Source organism: Phascolarctos cinereus, unplaced genomic scaffold (assembly GCF_003287225.1).
Source record: "Phascolarctos cinereus isolate Bilbo 61053 unplaced genomic scaffold, phaCin_HiC Scaffold_2;HRSCAF=192, whole genome shotgun sequence".
NCBI classification, from domain to species: Eukaryota; Metazoa; Chordata; class Mammalia; order Diprotodontia; family Phascolarctidae; genus Phascolarctos; species Phascolarctos cinereus.
The window spans coordinates 88,764,405-88,783,322 of NW_027555625.1; the positions used below are offsets into that span (position 1 = coordinate 88,764,405).

The window sequence follows — 18,918 nt, forward strand, 5'->3', positions numbered from 1 at the left end:
ATTCGGGGTACACTTTCATCAGGAATAAACCTCATTTCCTGATTTGGGAAGTTTCCATTTCTGAAAGTTCGATCAGGGTAAGGGACCAAGATAGGAAGGAAAGAGAAGATCCTCATGTGAGGATTGGTTAAAGGGACTAGAGGCGTTTAATCTCAAGAAAAGAAGACTCAGAACGTAACCTGCTTGAGAGATTTTGGTGTTTGTATCTTCAGCCTTGGATGCATTGCTTTCCCTGGGGCTGGTGCTTCATGACTATTTGTTGAGTTGAACTGAGAGCTGCCTATACGTGTTGAAGGTCTGTCGTGTGACTGACAGATTCCATTGGTTCTGTTTGGCCTCAGAGGATGGGAATTGGAAATTGGGAGGTTTAGGCTTGACATAAGGAAAACTTCCTAATTAAGTAAATAATGACATTGGCAAGAGTGCAAGGGGCTGTCACAGGAAGCAGCAGGTTCCCTCTCACCAGAGTCTTCAAGGAAGGGCTCGACTTCCACTTATCTGGAATGTTGTAGATTCTCATTCAAATACTAGCTGAACCAGATGGCCTCTGAAGTCTGTCCAAACCATGAAATTATGTGATTTTATGGGATGAATTAGCTCAGGCAGACAATGTAAGGAGGGACAGACTGATGGACGTTGTGTTGGGCCCATCTTGGTCACCCAATCACCAAATTCTACCTATGGCAGAAGCTACTTATACACCAAGCCAACCACAGATCAACCTAGCTGTGTTCTACAGCACATCTCTTTTTGTTCCTTAAGACTGAACTGCCAAGGTTTTGGGTGTTTCTTATAGGTTTTGGATATACTAGACTTGGAAGGCCACTGCCAACAGTATGGACTCAGTGTTGTCTAAGGGAACTCAAGTGTCACAGAGATTCTGTCCTGTCACAGTGGGAATCCAAAAGAATCAACCGGTATTCCTTCTGGTCTAGACCAGTGACAGACAGCTACGTCCCATAACACAGACTTGTTTAAGTCAATAAACTGAACAGCTAGCAACAACTGTAATACAGAAGCTCTGGTTTGTAAACAATGGGCAAAATGCACATACAGAAAACAAACTGGAATTATTACATGCAGAATGTGGGAAGCAAACCATAATGATAGAAGATGAAGAACAATTCCCTGGGTACAAATATAAATAGGAATGATCTAGCGGTCCCAGTTGTACCAAGCATATTTTAATATTTCAGTGCTCTTGATTTGGCTTTGAAAGTGAATGGGATCGTAATGTATCATGAACAACCTAAAAACAAATACACAGAATCTGAGCTCTTCTTTCCACCCTACTTAATAATGGTCAAATACAAACAAGACAATTATATGGACCACTTGCACGAGGAAGGGGATAATGACTATCCAGGGAAAATAAGGAGGTCAGAAAATAGAGACAGTGACATGGTACACGTAGGAAGATGAATGGAGTGACAAAAAAACCTGAGAGCGACTGGTCACCGACGAGAATTGATGGGCCACATGAATGGACTCTGGAAGGGATCTTTGAAAGGTTCCTCCATATTGCAGCCAGTAGGAGCTGTTCATAACGTTAGGTAAAGTCCTGTGAAGAGGCAGTGAGTAGGAAGAGATGGTTTCTAGAGCTCCCTTCTAAGGAGGTAAATGAACCTAGGGGACTTGTAGCCTCTGAGAAAATGACCAAAAAGCCTGGTATCAATGGAATAGCTGAGGTAGGATTTCTGCCCTGCTGTGGGGTATGTGGGAGGCCATGACGATCCGAATCTCTGTGACTTAGTGGGAGGCTTCCCCTCTCCTGAACCTCCTGCCCCGCCCCCCACCCCAGGCTCTCAGTACCTTGTTGACTCAGACATCTCACTGTGGGGATGTTGTGTAATGTCACAGTGACCCAGGGCTGATTATCTCTCTTCCTGTCCATTCCCTCCCTTGCTTTCAAGGATGGGAGATCACGAGACTTACTTGGGTGGTCCCCTCAGACTGGGACATATTTGTCCATCTGGGATGGGGTGGGGAGACTGTTTTTAGGGGGACTGAGAGGGGACGGGTTTCCTCCTTTTTTTCATGCCTTGCTCTTGGCAGCCCATATCTGTATCTCTTAGTCCTCTTCCTCCTTCTCCTCGGTTCCACTTTGCTGTCTGTCTGCTGCTTTCTTCTCTAATCTCAGTGTCAAATTTCTATATCCTGTTCCTCCTCCTCCCTGGCTAAGCCCTCGCCATCCTCGGGAACATCTGATGACCACTGTGCTGAGCAAAGTGCCCCCCCAAAGAGCACTGCCCTTGCCTGCTCTGAATGGAGAAGGGTCCTTGGTGAAGGCACCTTGGGCCGAGCTCAGAGCCTCTTCTATTCCTAGGCCAATGCCCTAGAACCAGCAGCTGAGGTTTGATTTGTAAACATTTGTGAAAGGAGAGAGAGAGCTCAGAGGGGACAGAACAGCGCAAGGCTGTCAAAATCCTCTCTCCAGGGCGTGATCATTCTGGGAAGGCAGTACATGAAATAACAGAAAGTCTCCCCTTTGGGATGGTGCTATCAGTGTTATACAAAACACATGTATTTTTCTATCTGTTTGGTTCCAAGGACAGGCCTACATCTTTTGAATTTTCCTACAAAAAACAAAACCAAAACCAAAACCTGAAAACTGATCCAAAGACCGCTGACTTGAAGACTGATGCATCAACATTTACGGACAGGGCCCATGAGGCATCCAGCCCTGTGCTGGGTGCTGTGGGCGAGACAAAAGGAGACTCAGTTCTTATTCTCAAGGAACGTATATAGGTGACGTAGGGAGACAGGACTAAATCACGTGAAATATTGGACAGAACAAGGCACACTTATGATCGAATGCTGCTGGTGGTAAAACTCGTTAGGGCTACAAAAGTTCAGAAAAGGGGAGATTACCAAGAGGCACAACAGCTAACTAGATAAAGCTCCCAAAGGAGGGGAGGGGACTTACTGCTCTAACACTAAAAAGTATTTGGCGAAATCCACAAGGAATTGAATCTGCATAACCTGGAAAAGAGCCTGGCCGTGAAGCCAGATCCCTAAGGAAAAGCAATAGAGAAAGATTCATAGGAAGGCATTTACTTTCCTTGTCCTTAAAAACAAAAACCAGCATAACACGTTGAACTTCTGGGATTTCATTTAATCCTGTCCATGACCCTGTTTTCCTTATTTGTACTGGGAGAAAGAGCTTTTTTCTAAATGTCACAGATGGGCCAGAGGAAAGAAGAGAGGCTTGGAGAAGGCTCCATGAATTATGTGGGGAAAACCACTGTGAAGCAAAGGATAGCAGAGAGGGGTCTTCAGGAGCTATAAGAGTGAGCCAATCAGAAGTGTGGATGTGGGAAGATGGAAAAAAGAAAGTCACTAATACCTTGACCTCCACCCCTCATCCCTTGCACATTTAGCCACATCTCAAGGTCAATCCTAGAGCTAGTTTTTTTTCCTCTTATGCTTGAGGAAAAGATGTTGGCTGAAGGAACCAAGGGAAGCAAAGAACAGATCAAAGTCGTGATACTCCTGGGCCCTACCATCTCCCCAAACCCCTCCCACCCGCCCCTCAGGTTAGAACCTGTCCAGCCCCAGCAATACAAAGATCCCAGCCTTCCCCATGAAGCCCCGCCTTTAGGGGGCTTGGCCCCTGGTACTGAGCTCTCTGGCTCTCCTCATTAAAGGACGCTGACAATGGGCGGCCCGCATACTGTAGACCCCAACTTCACCCCATCATACAAGTACATGAGTCCAGCGTACTGGGTACTAAGAAGAAGACCACACGGGACATGAATGTGTTTCCCTGAGCTCTCTCCTTTTGTGTAGCACCTGCACTTACGTGGGGCTGAAAAGACCTGGAAGAAGTCACACGGCCAAACGGCTGGGTCTACTACAAATTTATGCTATTTAAACTTTTAAAACTTTAAAAATAATGGGGGGCAGGGAGAGAGAGGAATGAGAGAGAAGACTGCCTGCACGTGGCTTCCTTTGGTTCGATGCTATGCAGAAGAGCCACAGAGAAGGAAGGAGAGCAGTGCAGACAGCTGGGAATCCACAGGAGACAGTAACCAGTAAAGGGGACCCATAGTAAAGCCTAGGGTCTCAGTGGTCTGTAGACATATGCCCAGAGTTTAAGGAGCAAATGAGCAGCATTAAGGATCCCAGTGCAAGTGGGCCAATTTGACCTCCTCGGTATCACTGAGACTTGTTGGGTTGAAACCCACGTGTGGATCATGGCTCTGGAAGGGGATAATTGATTCAAAAGAAACAGGATAGAGTGGCGCTACACATTAAGAGGCATACTCACATGAGGAAATCTGGGAGGAACAAGAGGAAGGAAGTATGATGGTAAAGGTCAAAGAAGGGAGAAACAGAAATGATTTTGTCACTGGCGAATACTACAGACCTAGACCGAAAAGGAAGATGGAAGAGGAGCTTGGGAAGCATTACAAGTCTTGGACAGTAGCATGTATGTGGTGACAGGGGACCTCAGCGATGCACGTAGCTTCTGGAAGTCTCTCTCTCTCTGACAAAAGCACCTTGGCTTGCCTTAGCATTCATGTCACTCTTCAAAAGGCAGAGAAGCCAACAACAGAAATTATCTAACAGGACTTGCTGCTGCGGTAGAAAGGATGGGGGCTTTGGAGGTAAGTGACCATCCTTATGCTCATAACAGAGGAGTGATAATCTGGGCCCATTTTGACGTGCACCCTAGATTTGGTGGAAACAGATTTTGAATGGTTCAGATGGGAGGTAGATTGGTGGGGTACTAGGGAGGGAAATGGTTCAGGGAAGGTCAGCCCAGATGGATGGGAGGTCCTGAAGAACGAAATTCTGAAGGCACAAAGGGAAGCAATTCCAATGAGGAGAGAAAATAGGATCTGTACAAAGGGATCAACAGAGATGCAATAGGGAATTCAAAAACCAAGACTAAAGCAAAGCCAGGTGATAGAAGATGAGGGGCATGGTTTACTCCACAAAAAAGTATCAGGAATAAAAAACTCAGAATGAGCTAAGGTTGGCAAGGGAAGCTAAGGACAAAAAGGATTTTTAAAAAAAGTTATATTAGAAGGAAAAGGAGGATCAGATGGATGCTTGGGGCAGGATGGGATAACGATAACTGACAATAAAGGGAAGGAATTGTTCAATTGTCATTTTATTTCTGATTTTTTCTTAAAAGGCAAAAAAACCCCAAACCCAACCCCAAAACCAAAATAAACAAACCCTTTCTCCTGGAAATGATGTAATAAAAATTACTAACAGCAAGTTAGTTGGAGAGTACCCAGTTACCCTTGGTGAATTCAAGTTGCCTGGCCCAGATAAACTAACCTCTGGTCCCAAAAGAACCAGCAGGTGGGACTGCTGAGCCACTGTCAATGCTACATTTTAAAAAATCATGGAAAATGGGAGCGTTACTACCAGACCGGAGAAGGGCAATTATCTCCATTTTCAAATAAGGACAAAGAACAGAGCCTGCAGGCTACAGGTCAGACAGTGTATGTGATTTGGGTTCCTAGACAAAATCAAGAATACATTATTAAAGAGATGGTTGGGAACATGAAGAAAGGGGAAGAGATGTTTAGAAAGAGCTAGCATCAAGAACAGGTGACCAAAGCCTAACCTCATTTCTTTTTTTGACAGTTAGTCAATAAACATTTACTAATCACCTACTATTGTATCAGGCACTGTACTCAGTGCTCCCTTCCTCATCTTAGTTTCTTAGAACCCATTTCCTTCAAGACTCAGCTCAAGTACTGACTCCTACATGAAGCCTTTCCCAAGTGCCCCCATCACCTAGTGCCTTCTGTCCCCAAATGATTTCATATTTGTCTTGTATAGAGGGTGTCCCAAAAGTCTTAGTGCAGCATTAAGCTTTGTAAAGATTCATTTGGGCACACGATGTCCCTGCCGGTGGAATATGAGCTCCTTGAGGGCAGGGACGATTTCACATGTGCCTCTGAATCTCCAGCACTTTGCTCAACACCTGGCCCACAGTAAGTGCTTGGTAAATACTTACTGATTGATTGACCCTGTTCTCTCAGGATTCTTTTGTGTGGGTTAAACTAAAAATCCAACTACCTGTGTAAGACTGCTAAGAGCTTATGATGCCTCTTTTGAGCTCCACTAGGCTGCCTAATGCTCAGTAATACACTAATCAGTAAGTTGGGAGAATCAACAATCATTTAACAAACACCAGTTATGTTCCAGGTCAGCTAAGTGACGCTGTGGATAGAGTGCTGGGCCTGGAGTCAGGAAGACATGAGTTCAAATTTGACTTCAGACACTAACTAGCTAGCCGTGTGACCCTGGGAAAATTACTTAACTCTGTTTGCCTAAAACGGGCTGGAGAAGGGAACAGCAAACCACTTCAGTATCTTTGCCAAGAAAACCCCAAAGTGGGTCACAAAGAGTCAGGCACAACTAAACAACAACAACTACGACGACGACGACGTGCCAAATACTGTGCTAAGTACTGAGGATACAAAAACAAGGGAAAAGACAGTTCCTCTCTCAAGGATGTCACAGTCTAATGGGAGAGACAACATGTAAACCACCATGTCCAAACCAGACATATAACTGCATGGGACAAATTGGAGATAATTAACAAAAGGGCGGCCCTAGCATTAAAGGGTATCAGGAAAGGCCTCTTGTAGAATGTGAAATTTTAGCTATTACTTGAAGAAAGCCAGGCAGTCCAGGATGCAGAGATGAGATGAGGAGGGAGGGAATTCCAGGCCTGTGGGACAACCAGTGACAATGCCCAGAGTCACGAGCATCTTGTATGAGAAATAGTGGCAAGGAAGCCAATGTCACTAGAGTGCCGAGTGGGGAAGGGATTGACAGGGGAAAGTCGGGTATAAGAAAACTGGAAAGGTAGAAGGGTAAAGTTATGAAGGACTCTAACTGCCCAGAGGATTTTTACATTTGTTCAAAAAGGTGATAGAGAAGCAGTGTTGTTTACTCAATAGAGGGATGACATGAGCAGACTTGAGCTTTAGGACTAGAGATACCCCAAAGAGAAACAATGGTTTCCATTACTGTACTTCAAGGACCTGCAGTAGTCACTGATGCAGATCTCAACACCTGTGCAACTTATCAGGTGGTATTCAGAGCTGCTGGGGCTGAACATTCACTTTGAAGCCAGTCGGGTGATGGGTTCCTCTGAACCTGGCTAGCCTGCTCCTTGGAAAACAATCTGTTCCTTGGTCTGTTCCTTTCTAGATGGGTGACCCTTAAAGTCTGTTAGTATTCTCTCTTTCCTTGAATCCTGTGCTTAGGATTCCAGATGATACATTTAGGACTGGAAGGAACTTTAAGTTCAACACGCACTCAAGTTCAACATTTTACAGATGAGAAAACAGAGGCTGATGGTGATTAAGTGACTTGTTCAAGGTCAATGTATAAGAAGTTATCTACAGAAATAGAAACACCTTGAGGGCTGGGATTTTCATTTTTGTGTTTGTCTCCTCAGTGCCTACTATAGAAATGGCACAGAGTAACACATTAAATACTTGCTTGAATATTGAGCATCTGATGTACCTGCCAGTAGCTGGAAGCTCCATGAGGGGAGGACAGTTTTATTGGTGTCTACGTCTCCTATGCCTTGCATGTAGTGGGTGCTTAATAAATGTATTGATTTATATTGAGTTCTGGACTGGCAGGGCCTGTCAGAGTCTGTACTTGGCTGCCATGACCTTCCAGAATGTGGGGTTACCACCATGTTATGATGAAACTAACAGATAACTTCCCCACTGTTGGAATTTTTTATTCATTTCTTTTCCTCTACTTCTTCTTTCGCCCTTTCCAATTCCAAAGGCATTTTATCAAAGGTTTGTTATCTTCCATGACTCCTCCCTTCTCTTTCTGGATCATAGCCTGGTTCTAGAACTCCCTAATTTAGGAGCTGAAAGCTTAGTTATCATCTGGTCTAAGGGTTCTTAACCTGGGATCCATGAACTTTTTTTTTTAAGTTGATAATTATTTCAATTGGTTTCCTTTGCAATTCGATGTGTTCAAAAACATTATTCTGCGAGGGTCATCATCGGACTGCCCAAAAGGTCCATGACATAAAAAAAGGTCAGGAATTAGTCCAACTGATTAGTCCAATTCACTCATTTTGCAGATGAAGAAACTGAGGACAAGAGAAGTGAAGGAACTCCCCAAAGTCACACAATTAATGGTACCTTAAGGGCCAGAAGTGTTATTCTGTGAATCCCTCATTCCCCCTTCTCACTGTGGTTGGTATGAGTCCTCTTCTCAGAGGGATACCTTCCATTGATGACTATTCACTCTCAAGGTAAAAAACAGCCTCAGATAGTCACAAGCTAAGATTTTTCCAATGTGATGACAGGTTTTAAGGCTCAAGGGGATGGGGAAATACCATTTGGGAGAGACACAGAAGAGATCAGCAGAAAGATAAATAAAAATCCCAAGACAGCAAAGGCCAAAGCTGAGCCAACCATTTGGTCATGAACCCTGACCCCAACTACAGCCTCCTTTCACAGGCTAGACGTACTCTGACTCTTCCAGAATCATCTGTTCATCTCTTTCATTCTAGTAATCTGCATGAAACACTGTGGGGCTCATTTAGAGTCAAGTTTTACTCTTGTCTGGTCCACCTGTAGATAAACAGCATGGAGTAATTGACAGGGGATTACTTTGGAGTAAGATGATCTGGAATTGAATCCTGGCTTTGTTATTTACTGTCTGTGGGACCTTGGGAAAGTCACTTAATTTCTATGGGCCTCCATTTTCTCCCCTGTAAAATGAAGGGGTTAGTCTAGGTGACCTACCTCAAAGTTCCCTTCCTGCTCTGAATCTATACATGATTGGCCTGTGATAGGGTTAATACTCAGGTCCCTAGTTTTAAGAGCCTGGAGACATCAAGAAAACATACCCTGTGGCCTACTATTGGGTTTCTTCTTATATGAGAAAAGTGAAAGTAGCAAATGATGTTGAGTTTTCCCTTCCCGTCTTAGTTTCTCCAAGCCTCGGGAAAGAAAGGCATCTATACTCAGCCTCCATTACAAAGACTTTTATGAACTCTAAGTCCTTTTCCTAGGTCTGTAGCACTGCCTCCCCTCCTAGAAATGCCCACCTCATCCACAAGCCAGTATCAGGGAAGATTGAGACTGGTCTCTTCTCTCATGCCTCATAGGAAGAGGGGTCAGATTTTAGAACTGAGATCCCCATTTTGGGTTTATCATATAATTAAATTAAGGCAAGAAGAGAAACCATTCTGCCTCTGCAGTGACCATAACACTGGTACTCCTTATGGCGTCCTCTTTTCTGCTCCCAGTATGGGCACAATATTCTCTACTTTATGCCTTGACAGATGGAAAAACAATCACAGACTGTTGCAGCCTCCGCCTGACTGAAAGGTGAGATCTTAGCTACTTGGCCCAGAGCTATTTGGGGGAAACAGAATGAGAATGGAATTTGTTCAGCTTCAGACAGTTTGGTTTCTAGGACCGGCAGTGATCTGAAGGGTTTCTAACCACACTCGATGGTGGTATTACAGAAGCAGGGAGGGCTAATAGTTGGGGGAAGGGTGGGAGGAAACTGTTCTTTGAGCCCAAGGGTGATCGAAGTTGTCTCATAGGACAGTGGTGTTTTTTAGCCATGGCAAAATGTAGCAGAGAGAATGCTGGATTTAGGCTCAGAACACGTGAATTCAGATTCTAACTCTCGAGATTTGCTAGCTGTATGACCTTGGGGACAAATTACTTCATCCCTCTGGGCCTAAATTCCTTATTCATAAATTAGGGAGTTGAACTAGATGATTCCTATGGTCCTTTCTAGCTCTAAATTTTGTGATCATGTAAATATTCTGGTACCTGGAACTTAAGTTGGCTATCACGCCAAGTCTTTATCAGATGTAGGCCAAGCCCTAGGATCAGTCCCTTTGTGTCTTTCAAATCTCATTACCAGGACTTGGTATCCAAGAGCATTCAGCAGCTGACAATCAAGATGAAAATTGGAGATGTGGGGAACTCTATGTATGCTGAGCCCCAGGCAACTGCCCAACAGGGAGGGCGCCATTTCAAGACCTAGCTACTGGGCCAGTCTCCAGTCCTACTCTATTCAGGGGAGCTGCAGCTGTTGGGTTTTGTCACCGCTGTGTATATGCATCTGACCTAAAGCCTGTTCCAAATAAATCAAATGCATAAAAATAGCCCTATCAAGGCTTAGGGGCCCATCAGGGGTCACTACTCTGTTATCTTGCCTCATTTACTCAACTGAGAAAGGCTCTCACTTAGCCCTTAGTCTAATTTTGCAGGGAAACCAAGGGCCCAAATTCACACTAAACCCCCAATGCAGTGGCAAGAGAGGGGCGGGAATGGGCCCCAGCCTGGTGCTAGTGTGACAGGCAGTGCTATGTTACATTCCCTTTTCTCTTCAAGGTGAACTCCCGCCCCTGAATTCTTCCAATCCAAGTCACCCAATTTCTATCCCTTACAGCACCAGCAAAGAGACGATAATGAAACTATTGATAGGTCAGGCTGCCATGAACTCTTGGAAGTGATAAAAGCCCAGAGAAGACGCTAACAATCTGGGCACAAACACTTTGGGGAAGAAGTGGATAAGTATGCTGAGTCCAGGAAGAAACAACCCTACCTACATTTCTCTGAAGTGATTTGCCCAGTCACTGGAGCAAGGGACTCAGGAGAAGCATAGGAGGTATAATATAATTCATTCATAATGCAATCATACATTGGGTATTCAATCAAAATTGTCTCTTTCCAGGAGTACTTGCATTTTAAAGGAGGTTAACGGGTAAGCCAAAGGAATGACTCTCTATTGATAAAATTCTACACAGCATGACAATCTAACGTGGGAAATATCTTCAGGTGGGGTACCTTCCTTGGATCTGCTAAATGATACACAGTTTTAACTGCTTGTGCTGTCTCCAGGTTAAGGGTAGGTTCTAGCTTTCCCTTCCCTGAGGTGGGCTGGCATCCTTGAGAGATATGATAGAACAACAGAAGAAATGTTAAAGGAGGACCCAGGTGTCCCGGGTTCTAATTCTGGCTCCACCATTCAGTAATTGTGTGAGTTCTGGTACATTATGTAACCTTTGTAAGCTTCAATTTCCTTCTGTGTAAAGGGGATAATAACATCTGTCCTACCTGCCTCACAGAGCTTTTGGATGGATTAAGTGTTGGAACATGAAAATGCTTTGTAAGCATTCAAGTCTTAAACAAAGGCTGTACTGTCATCATCACCACCATCTTCCTCCTCCTCCTCCTCCTCTTTATCATCATTACCATCATCACCACCCTCCTCCTCCTTTTAGTTAAAGTGGGAAGAGAATCATGGTTGAGGACTCTAGTCCAGAAAAGTGAGGGTTTACAAGGAAATCAGGGTTCACCACATCATCTGGTGGGATGATGGCACTAACTTCAGAGGGAGCAATACCTTAGCTGGGCCTCTCCAATGCCCAGATCTTATTTCTTGTTCAAGACAGTTCAGCCAATACATAGCATCCACACCTATTCTCCCTCCCAATCAAGTGTGTACGTCTGGTGAACTTTCTGGTCCTACTTGGGGGCAGTGGTCCCCTGGCTTACCCCCCCCAAAGGTTACTATTCCCTGAAGTTTTAGGTAATGAAGCTAGGGACTTCTTTGCCACTTAGCCCCAAGGAGCAGCCAAACCAAACCAGTTAACCTTATCTGATGACCACTTTCTTAGACTCCTGGTTCAGCTTCTGAGTTAGTGACCAGGTCGGTCTCCTCCAGCCACCACTGGAGGGGATGGCTCCTCTGCCCATTCACAGGGGGCACTAGTGTCTCTGTGGTACCATCCAACAACCCAACAGAGAGATCTCCTCCTCTCTGTGTGACACAGGCAAGGGTCAAGGACAAGGCAGAGTCCCAGCATCTCTGGGACAGAGACTTAAAAATAAGCTATCTTCCCATTTCCCATTTCTTCCACAGGGTCTACAGTCAGGTAAGAATAATGATGATCACAATGATGATGACATCTAACATTTATGTAGCATTTGCAAAATGCTTTAGAATATTATCTCATTTTAGCCTCACAATAGTAGGTACTACTACTATATCCATTTTATAGATGAGGAAACTGAGTAGCACCAACTCTCAAATATCCAGGAGCTAGTCATCTATTTATGGATTACCCAGGGCTCACTACTTTCTTTCCTATTCTCTCTTACTCCATTTGTCTTTTTTTAAACTACCATTTTGTTCATTAGGGTTCCAAGCCATGAGATGGGGGCTAGGGCTCAAACAAGAAGAAGCTTCTGCTATCTGCCATGTATAAGGCATAGAAGAGGCTGAAATAAGATGGCAAAGGTGGCATTCTGAAATTATCTCTGAAATTCAATTATTCAAATAACCAAGGGTTAACACTAGCTAGAAGAGAAACTGTCAAGAAAATCAGTCAGTATCTTCTTGATTAGGTTTCAACCTCAAGAAAAAAAAAAAGAAGAAGACGAAGAAGAAGAAGCCAAACCCAGAGGATGAGAGGGCCATACCTGTTGTCCGGCAGGTGTTTTCTTGGGACAGGGCAGCCTGGACTACTTCAGCTGCTCTGTCTCTGACTGTTTGCTCCTCACTCTGCAGAAGGATGAAGACGCACTTCCAGAGCATAAGGGTATCCGGAAGATCTAAGAACACAAGAAGAAGATGAGGTTTTAGAGTCATTAGTGTAACAAAACCATAACCAAGTGCTTTTTCTGACTTTTCTTTATCTGTGTATCAAACAAAGAGATATGGCCAAGAAACATGAGAGGGACTTCAGGAGGTGGATCTAGGAATGCCAGTTGGGGAGGACAGACTTCTAGAAGACAGAGACCAGTTTCTTGACTGACTGGAGATGCCCTGTTGCCCTGTCATGATGACTATCTAGGCTGGAAAGGCTGGAGGTAGGGTCACATGTATCCCAGATTACTCACAATCTACAAAAGGGAAGAGCTCACAAATGAGGGCATTTTGGGGAAGCAATTCCAAAGATTGCTTTACTCTATAAAATTCTAGAAGTAACATTTCCACAAAGGTAGGACTGAAATAAGGTGAAGGAACCATGACGATCCGTAAGACTAGGGCTGACAGTGTCACACTTTATCTTCCATCCAAAAGAGGTACATAATATATACTCAACAGTTAACTATTGGAAGATTTGGTTGATTAGCATGAAAAGAATTCATGCAGCAAACCCATGCCTTGTGGCAGGGACTATATCTTAGTCCATCTTTATGTCGTTGGAATAGTGGCTTGTATAAAGCAGCTACTTGATGCAGGTTTGATCTGAATGAATAAATGAATGGAGTCCTCGTCTCTTAATCTCCAGATGAGTTTAAGGCAGGAGGTGAAACAAGGAAAGGGTAGACATTTAGATGACAATTTTCTTATTAACTCCCAGATAGGAAGTTCTATCTTGTTGGTTTTTTTTTTCCTTTTTAGATGCTTTATTGTTGTTCTTTTCTTTTTTAACATCTGTTACATCCCAGTGACTACCTCCCACCTAAGTACAGTCAAGCAAAACAAGTCAGCATGCTGGCCATGGTAGCTCTATGCCTCATTCCATACCTATATGTGGTTCCCTCTTCTCTTCAGAGAGAAAGGAAGCCTTCTTCCTCATCATCAGGCCTCTAAAGCAGTGTGGAACTCAAATAGAAGGGCATCTTTTCAGGCTGCATATTGACTTAGCAAACTACAAATTAACATTATTTATATCATATTGTATTTTTATTTACTTCGCTAACCATTTCTCACTTACATTTTAATCTGGTTCCCAGCATTGGGCAGTTTTGTCCTCAGTCTGACACCGTTTCTCTAAAGTCATGACCCCCACTTTGCCCATTCAAGATTTTTAACATTGACTGGGAGGAGGGCGTAGAATTCTAGGGTGCTCCCAAGAACACCCAGGGAAGAGTGTGTACGCAAGACAGTCCTTCTTGGGGATATTTCTATCAGAGAAATAGGCTGCTGATCCAAATGCATCCCTTGTGGAAGCTCTGCCAGAAGTATGTCTTCTAGAACCTAACATCATACCCAGTACTGAGTGTGAATGTGCTAATCCATCACAAAATAAAATTAGGCTTGGGAGGCAATGAGGTGAAGGAGAAAGGATGCTGGATTTATAACTAGAAGACCTTTATTCAAATCTCAGCCCTGCCACTTGCTACCACTGCGGCCATAGGCACATCAACTAATCTACCTGGGCCTCAGTTTCCTCATCTGTAAAATGAGGGAGTTGAACTAGAATACCTCTAAAATCCCTTTCAGCTCTTAAGTCTATGCTTTTGTGATCCCACCAGAAACAGCAGATGTTTTTCTGATTTTCAAGCAATTATGACCAACAAGGGTATTTATTTCATATATAGTTGAGGTGTCTTTTTTCCCCTCAGTTGCTTTCCTTTTCAGTTACTTTTAAATCACGTGCTTTAAGATGGTTTGGTAAGAACATGGTACTTAACACAATGAGGTACCCGTCAAGGCACTCACCAAGAATCAGATGTTGGTTGGTCAGGAAAAACGGCGTAACGCTGATGAGGACTTCAGCCACTGCCAGTCTGGCCCCTGTCTGGAGTTCGCCTCCACAGCAATAAGCCATTAACTGAACCCACTGCTTCAGTTCCCTTTCCATCAAAGGCAAACCCTGAAAGCATAGAACGGATTGGCAGCAAGAGATGGGCTATGGCTCAGGGCTGGGCCTGCTAGATCTGCTCTATTACTGGGTAGAATGTCCCCTGGTCTAGATGCCAGGCAGAAATAAACAAACCCAAAGAAAACCCATCCTGGGACAGGTGCAGGAGGAGCATTCAGGAGCTGTCAATCCTTCAGTAAGGAACCCAGCTCCATTATACTCAATGGAGCATCTGTTTTTGTCTTCTAGGAGGACGTACTGATTATTATAGTAACACCCTATTTTCCATGCTGTGAAGTTAGGAGTGTGCAAACAAAGGCCCGTTTTAACTTTAACCTTAAGAGGGGATTTTGCTGAATTAATCTAACTACTAATACTTTTATTTTTTCACCCCACAAACTGGAAAAAAAATCTTCCTTGAGTCTTAAAAATTTTTTTAAAATAATATTTTATTTTTTCCCAACTGTATGTAAACACAATTTTAAACATTTTGCTTTTTTTAACCTTGAGTCTTTTTTTTTTAACTTTTTAACTTTTTTTCTTTACCTTGAGTCTTTTTAAAAAGCTAAAATACAAATACGAAATAAGCCATTTGCCAACTCCCTGTGTAATCCTGGAGTTAAACTGTGGCATCGAAGTCAGAAAGATGTAGGTCTAAAAGGTAGAGGATCTATTTGTATAAAAATATTCCTAGTAGCTCTTTTTGTGGTGGCAAAGGACTCAAAATGGAGGGAATATCCATCACCTGGGAAATGGCTGAACAGGTGGTGGTATACGATTGTCATGGAATACTATCATGCTATAAGAAATGATGAGCAGGATGCTTTCAGGAAACCCCGGGAAGACTAACATGACTATTGCAAAGGGATGTGAACAGAACCAGGAGATCACTGTACACAGGAATGGCAATATCATAAGGAAGATCACCTGTGAAAAACTCAGCCACTCTGATGAAGACAAGCACCCAAGACAGTTCTAAAAGATCCATGATGAAAAATGGTATCCACCTCAGAGACAGAACTGATGAACTCTGAGTACAGGCTGAAAGCACACTTTTTTGAACTTTATTTTTCTTTTTCCTTTTTAATGTGTGTTTTCTTCTGCAGCATGGGTAATGTGGAAACATGTTTTCCATTAATTCACACATATAATCAATATAATATTGTTTGCCTTCTTGTGGGGTGGGGGAGGGGCAGGAAGGAGAGAGAAAACTTGGAGCACAAAATTTTAAAAAATGAACGTTCAAATTCTTTTACATGTAATTGGGAATTATTTAAGGAAATAAATGAAAATATATTTTTAAAAAAGATGTACATTCAGGACCTGTACATGATACATACTAGCTGTGTGACCTTGGGCAAATCACCAACTCTTTAAGAATATAAAGTATATAGGGGCAGCTAGGTGGCGCAGTGGATAGAGCACTGGCTCTGAGGTCAGGAGGACCTGAGTTCAAATCCGATTTCAGACACATAACACTTACTAGCTGTGTGACCCTGGGGCAAGTCACTTAACCCCAATTGCCTCACCAAAAAAAAAAAAAGAATATAAAGTATAGGTGAGCTGCCTATTTACATTAGCAAAGGTGTTCTTGATACCATAGAAATCAAAGGTCCTGACCAAAACCAGAAAACTTCACTCAGCAATAGTAGTGCCTATGGCATAAAAATATATGAAATATAGCATCTGATTTCAAGATAAATCAAGTGAAGACAGCTCCTTCTTTTATATGAGTGATTTAACTCAGGCACAGAAGACCTGAGGTCTTAATGTGAATAACATCCTGCCATCACCAGGGCAGATGAGGTTAATCAGTCAGTCCGTTGGTAATGACTACGGCATCATCTCATTGGTTGCCAGTCACTTGTAATAATATTTCTAAGTTGCTCCTCCCCCACCTACCCCCAATCTCTTTTTTGTTTAAAGGTATCAGCACAGGAAGCTGCTCAGCATGAGTAAATCACGTTGGCACCCCTGTGGATGGTCAGTCCCTGAAGAATGCAAGATTCAGCCTGGGCCGTGCTCAGACCCACAGGAGGGGGGCGGGGCGCGTGGTAAAATACTTGAACTAGGCATAGGTTCCCAAAGTTCTCTGGCTTACTGCCCCCTTTTTTAAAAAAAATTACTCAACGCCCCCCCTCCCCAATTTTAACTCTTTAACGGTTTTTAGGAAATATGTGTCATTTAAAAAACAAATATATTGTTTAAAAATGACACATCTTAAATTTAATAATTTGTTGTAAATTTGTGGTTTTTTCCTGCATTGAAATTTTGATGACACAATATTGCATCACATAACCGTACAGTATCATATTGTAAATAAGTCATCCCATGTACATATTCCTGCAGATGCATGCTGGACTTCCTGACAATGTACAGCATGCTCACCTGCAAACATTTGCTTGTTAAGACTTGTTGGCGGACTTGACCACTGAATGGTTATAATTCGCATTTTGTGTGTTTTTAGGAAAATCATGTAATCACTACAACTTTAACTGTGACACAACAGATGAAACACGTACAAATGGTTTTTCAAAGTTTTCTTATCTTTTCTTCTTTCCTTATGCTTCCACCAACCCTCTGATTTTTATTCAATGGCCCCCAGTTGCACCTGAGCCTACTACTGCCCCCCCCATTGCTCCAGTGCCCCTCAGGGGGTGGTATCACCCACTTTGGGAACCTCTGAACTAGAGCATCAGATTTTCTTGTTTTGGTCAATGCCCTAAACTCACTAAGTTGCACCCCACAATACTCCGAGGTCTGGCTTTCCAGGAGAGAGAGTGAGAGATGAATTTTAGTGAAGGATGCCAGCAGGTGGGAGGGCAGGCCTCATGAAATAAAAGCACGTACCCCCAGAATGGAGACACAGACATAGATAACTTTGGTTATGTTCAAAAAATTCATAGAGAAACTGTCCCTATTCCATGGGTGGGGAACCTGCAGCCTCAAGGCCACATGGCCCTCTAGTGTGGCCATTTGACTGAATCCAAACTTCACAGAACAAATCCCCTTATCCCCTTAATAAAAGGATTTGTTCTGTAAAACTTGGACTCAGTCAAAAGGCTGCACATGGAGACCTAGAAAGACACGTGGCCTCGAGGCCGAACATTCCCCACCCCTGCAGCCTATTCCTTGGCATGTCTTCCCCCTGGGGACAGCTCTTCTTTACTGAAAGGGGACCAAAATGACCCTCCCTGAGCAGGAAGTGGACCAGTCTTACCTCTGTATACATCTGCACGTGGTGGGTGACCAGTTTAGAGGCAAGCCTCAGAGCTTCACTCTGAATTTTAATTCTGGGGGAAAAAATGGTAGAGAATACAACATAAAGTAAAACAGGTGGTTCATGAACTTAGACGGTCTACTTCAATCTTTTTTTGTCTTGACCAGTGATTTCACTGGTGTAGAGAACTCCCAGTGAAGGAACTTCTCTAAATATAGACTGGCAACTGTTCTGCCCAGCACATAGTAGGAGCTTAATGTGAAGTGACCTACTGATGGAAACTTATAACCTTGGAGAAATGCCTGGAGCATTGAAAGTTAAATGACTTGCCCAAGGTCACACAGCCAGTATGTGTCAAAGGCAGAACTCAAACCCAGGATTGACTCTATTCACTGACTCCAAGGTTGGCTCTCTGTTCACTATACCACGTTGCCTCTTATGCTACTAATAGTCAGCAAATAAAATAATCCTTTTACTTAACAATAGCTAGCATCTACATAGTACTTTAAGGTTAATAAACTGCTTTACATGTATCATCTTACTTTATCCTCACAACAACTGGTGGGAGACAGGTGCTATTTTTATCCTCATTTTACAGATGAGGAAACTAAGGCAGACAGAGGTTAAGTGACTTGTCTAGGGTCACCCAGCTAGTAAATGTCTGAAGTAGCACTCAAGTCTTCCTGACTCCCAGGCCCAACGCTCTCTCCACTGCACCACTTAGCTGTCTCAAGTTGGTGTAAGAAACAGAAATGAAAAGTATCAATAAAATGAGAGAGAGTGGGGCAGGGAGAGATAGAGAAAGAGAGAGGGGGAGAAAGGGGAAGGAAAGCCACTGAATTAAAGAGAGGGAGAGAGAGAGGGGGAAGAGGAGGGAGAGGAAAGGGGAGAGAAGGAGACGGCAGGCAGTGGCAGTCAGAGGACCAGACCTTTCACTGGAAGCATTTGCAACACTCATTGTCCAGTTCAAGAATTCCTTTGGGGTCTGGTGGATACAACTTTCAGTCAGAGGAAGCCACGTGCTGACATCCAAGCAATGGAGAATTTTCAAAACCTACAAATACAAATTAGAAGCAAAATTCACGAAAGAAGAAACAATTACCTAGCATGGGGATGAGTGAAC

At 43.4% G+C, this 18,918-nt stretch overlaps 1 protein-coding gene across 4 annotated transcripts in view; it reads right to left on the reverse strand.

The window, feature by feature from the left end:
• THADA (THADA armadillo repeat containing) overlaps positions 1 to 18,918 on the reverse strand; it is a 443,253-nt gene that overhangs the window by 54,096 nt on the left and 370,239 nt on the right. For all 4 annotated transcript variants that reach the window (XM_021001257.2, XM_021001256.2, XM_021001255.2 and 1 more), the window contains 4 exons: positions 18,725 to 18,849; positions 17,796 to 17,868; positions 14,434 to 14,587; positions 12,462 to 12,593 (listed from right to left, as the gene is read on the reverse strand). In XM_021001257.2, coding sequence (XP_020856916.1) covers positions 12,462 to 12,593; positions 14,434 to 14,587; positions 17,796 to 17,868; positions 18,725 to 18,849 — 484 coding nt within the window. The remainder of the gene's footprint in view (positions 1 to 12,461; positions 12,594 to 14,433; positions 14,588 to 17,795; positions 17,869 to 18,724; positions 18,850 to 18,918) is intronic.